We start from the raw sequence: 3,044 nt of genomic DNA, 5'->3' as shown, positions 1-3,044 counted from the left end.
AGGGGCCCCAGACTGCGAGAGGGCACAGGCTGGGCTGAGGGACCCCCCCTGAGTGCACAAATTTTTGTGCACTGAGCCTCTAGTGTGTGTATGTATGTACGTGTGTGTATGCGCCTACGTGACTGACCAGTAGCTGTGAGACATTGAAGTTCTGTTGTTTAAGCCACCCAGTACTGTGTTGTAGTTGCCCTATCAGACTAATCAACTACCTGTGTAATAATCACAGTAGTTCAGAGTTTCTTTACGATACTTTCCTTAATCTAAATTAGGACCTGCCAATATTTTCTCATTATCGCTTCCATGTTTATGTGCCTTTAGCACATATTGTAACCAAAGACCTACATCTTTGATTTGTTTAATGATTTAATATCCTCCATTGGATTGTAAATGTCATCGGCAAATATAATGAACATTTTGTCTATCACTATGCCTGGTGCTAGTCTCTGGTGTTTAGAAGATTCATGAAAAGTTATAATTGAATGGGAAAAGTTATTAGTATGCATGTATTGACCTGCAGAATCTAATTTAGCTTGTTGTATATCTATACTAATAAAAGGATAATGTGCTAATTAGGGCGGACATCTTCCAGATGACATTCCGGACAAAGCCGCAGCAGCTGCAAGGGCCAAGGCTCAGGCTGGCAGTGGCACAAGCAGTGGGGTAATGGGGGCGGCACCTTCCCCTGATACACCAGGTCTCAGAGGAAGGCCAGACTGCGGCTTAAGCCGAGCCAAGGCAGAGGCGGTTAGGGGTGATCAGGCCGGCAAGGGGGCAAGTTACGGGCGATCAGGCTGGCAGGGAGGGCAAGGTAGGAGTGATCAGGCCAGCAGGGGGGGCAAGGTAGGGGTGATCAGGCCAGCAGGCAGAGGCAGTTAAGGGTGATCAGGCAGGCAGGCAGGCAAGTGGTTAGGAGCCAGTGGTCTCAGATTGTGAGAGGGATGTCTGACTGCCGGTTTAGGCCCAATCCCTGTAAACCAGCAGTCCCCCACGGGGTCCCAGATTGGAGAGGGTGCAGGCCAGGCTGAGGGACCCCCACCCCCACCCCCGTGATGAATTTCATGCTCTGGGCCTCTAGTTTTTAATAAATCAAGTACTCTATCTTTAAATAAAACACTCATAGTTTTGCAGAAAATTTTCAGATCTTTTGCCTTTCTATCTGATTTATAGGCAAGTACACTGCTTCACTCCACCCTTGAACTTAGCTGCATTCTACATGCCTATTTACATACCTGCTTTGGGATAGGAAGCAATGAGCAGGTCATCAGGCTTGGCTTCAAAATTCCAGATTTTATCCCAACTGTTGCATATATTCTTCTCTAGAACAATCCCATCTACTTGGGAAACTTCTGCTGGGGGTATCAAGGCCCATTCTAACTCCTTTTTCTTCTCCACCTTATCATTAGCCATTGTCTCTATCTTGTCTTGGGTGCCAACAGAGGAACGTGACCAGTAAATGAAAGGACTCACACAGGTTTTATATACTCAGTGCTTTGGAACGGATCTCTAGTCACTTATGATAGGTATGTTTGTTCAGGCAAAAAAGAGGCCTTATTTGCATGGCTCTCTATATCCTGAGTGGAACTGAACAAAAAATGCTAGTATTGTGCCAGAATATGCCTTCCTTATAGCCAGGCTCTGGCAGGGCTCCGCCTTGATGTTACCAGAAGGAAGAACAGTGAGAAGGAAGCTCAGCCAAGGGGCCTCCCTAGATCCCGGAGGTCACTTCCTGGTCCTGCAGGCACCCACAAAGAGGAAATTGAGAGGTGCCACTGAAGGAAAACGTGGGGCAAGTCACCAGGAACCACCCTTCCTTTCTTCATCCAAAGTTAGTGATTCTGTGTTCTGAGCTTGTCATCCATGACATTTGGAGGAATACCTTCCCAAGAATGAGAAGAACTGAGCTTCTGTAACCATGCCACCTGTTAGAAGCATATGTTGATGTCACCAGTTTGGACAGTTCACCTTGGAATTCCATCCCAACATCCAAGTCTGAATTTGAGAGTTACTTAATTTTCAAGGCTCTGAGGGTTTTTAAATTTTCTTTAAGTGTAAGGTTAGACTGTAATATTTAATGGGTATTACCAGATAGAGGTGTGTTTTTTTCTTAAATCAAAGCATAATTAGCATATAGTAAAATGCACAAATCTTAAGTTTACATCTTAATGAATTTTTATTTATAGATACACCCATATAACTGCCACCAGATCAAGATAGAAACATTTCCTTCACCTCAGAAAGTTCCATCCCACTTCTTTCCAGTTAATTCCTCACCACTAACCCATGTCTAGGCAAGTAATGTTTTGACTTTTATTGCCATAAATAAGTATTGCCTAATCTTGAACCTTATATAATGGCATCATACCATTATGTACCCCTTCATGTCTGGCTTTATTCTTTCAACATAGTGTTTTTGACATTATTGATAGAGTTGCAACAGTCAGTAGTTTATTTATTCTATTACTATACACCATATAACTGAAGATATTATAATTTGTTTAATTGCTACTCTTTTGATGGACATATAGGTTGATTCCAGTTTTGGATGATTATGAATAAAGTTTCTATGAGACTTTAGCTCTTCCTTTTTGTGTGTAGACATATTCATTAATTTATCTTGGGTGTATGCCTAGGATCTGAACTGCTGTGTCATAGAAATGATTAACTTGAGTAGAAACTGCCTGTTTCCCAGTACATAGATAAGGACACAGTTTAATGACATCAAAAGAGCTACATGACCACCTGTCTGAATGACTGTCTAAAGCTTTCCTTAATTTTGAGATTTTTTCACTCTGGTAGTGTGGAAGAATGGCAGCCTTATATTTACCTCACTTAGTTGCTGTCTGGTAGCACTGTAAGTTTCACTCATTCTGTAGTGAATCCAGCATTGTCTTTATGTCACTCTGTGTACTACACTGAAGAGTCAGACTTCAAGTGTTATCTCTGCCAGAATTTCTCTCAGCCTCAAGCCTGACTCAACCTTAGCAGGGGGGCGTCTTCTCTCTGTCACCACGAAGGGATTTTAGAGCCCATTCTGTTCACTAATG

General features: G+C 42.8%; 1 protein-coding gene across 2 annotated transcripts in view; it reads right to left on the bottom strand.

Moving 5' to 3' along the window:
* The window catches only part of LOC102774205 (sulfotransferase 1C4-like), a 34,105-nt gene extending 32,668 nt beyond the window's left edge, over positions 1–1,437 (bottom strand). For both annotated transcript variants that reach the window (XR_001514403.1, XM_015566042.1), the window contains exon 1: positions 1,230–1,437. Coding sequence is in view for 1 of the 2 variants with exons in the window: in XM_015566042.1 (XP_015421528.1) it covers positions 1,230–1,407 (178 nt within the window). In the remaining variant the exon portion in view is untranslated. The remainder of the gene's footprint in view (positions 1–1,229) is intronic.
* Positions 1,438–3,044: the final 1,607 nt, after the last annotated feature.

The sequence above is a fragment of the Myotis davidii genome, unplaced genomic scaffold (assembly GCF_000327345.1).
Source record: "Myotis davidii unplaced genomic scaffold, ASM32734v1 scaffold282, whole genome shotgun sequence".
NCBI classification, from domain to species: domain Eukaryota; kingdom Metazoa; phylum Chordata; class Mammalia; order Chiroptera; family Vespertilionidae; genus Myotis; species Myotis davidii.
The sequence above is the reverse complement of the archived record's forward strand: the minus strand, read 5'-3'. Positions and strand labels throughout refer to the sequence as shown.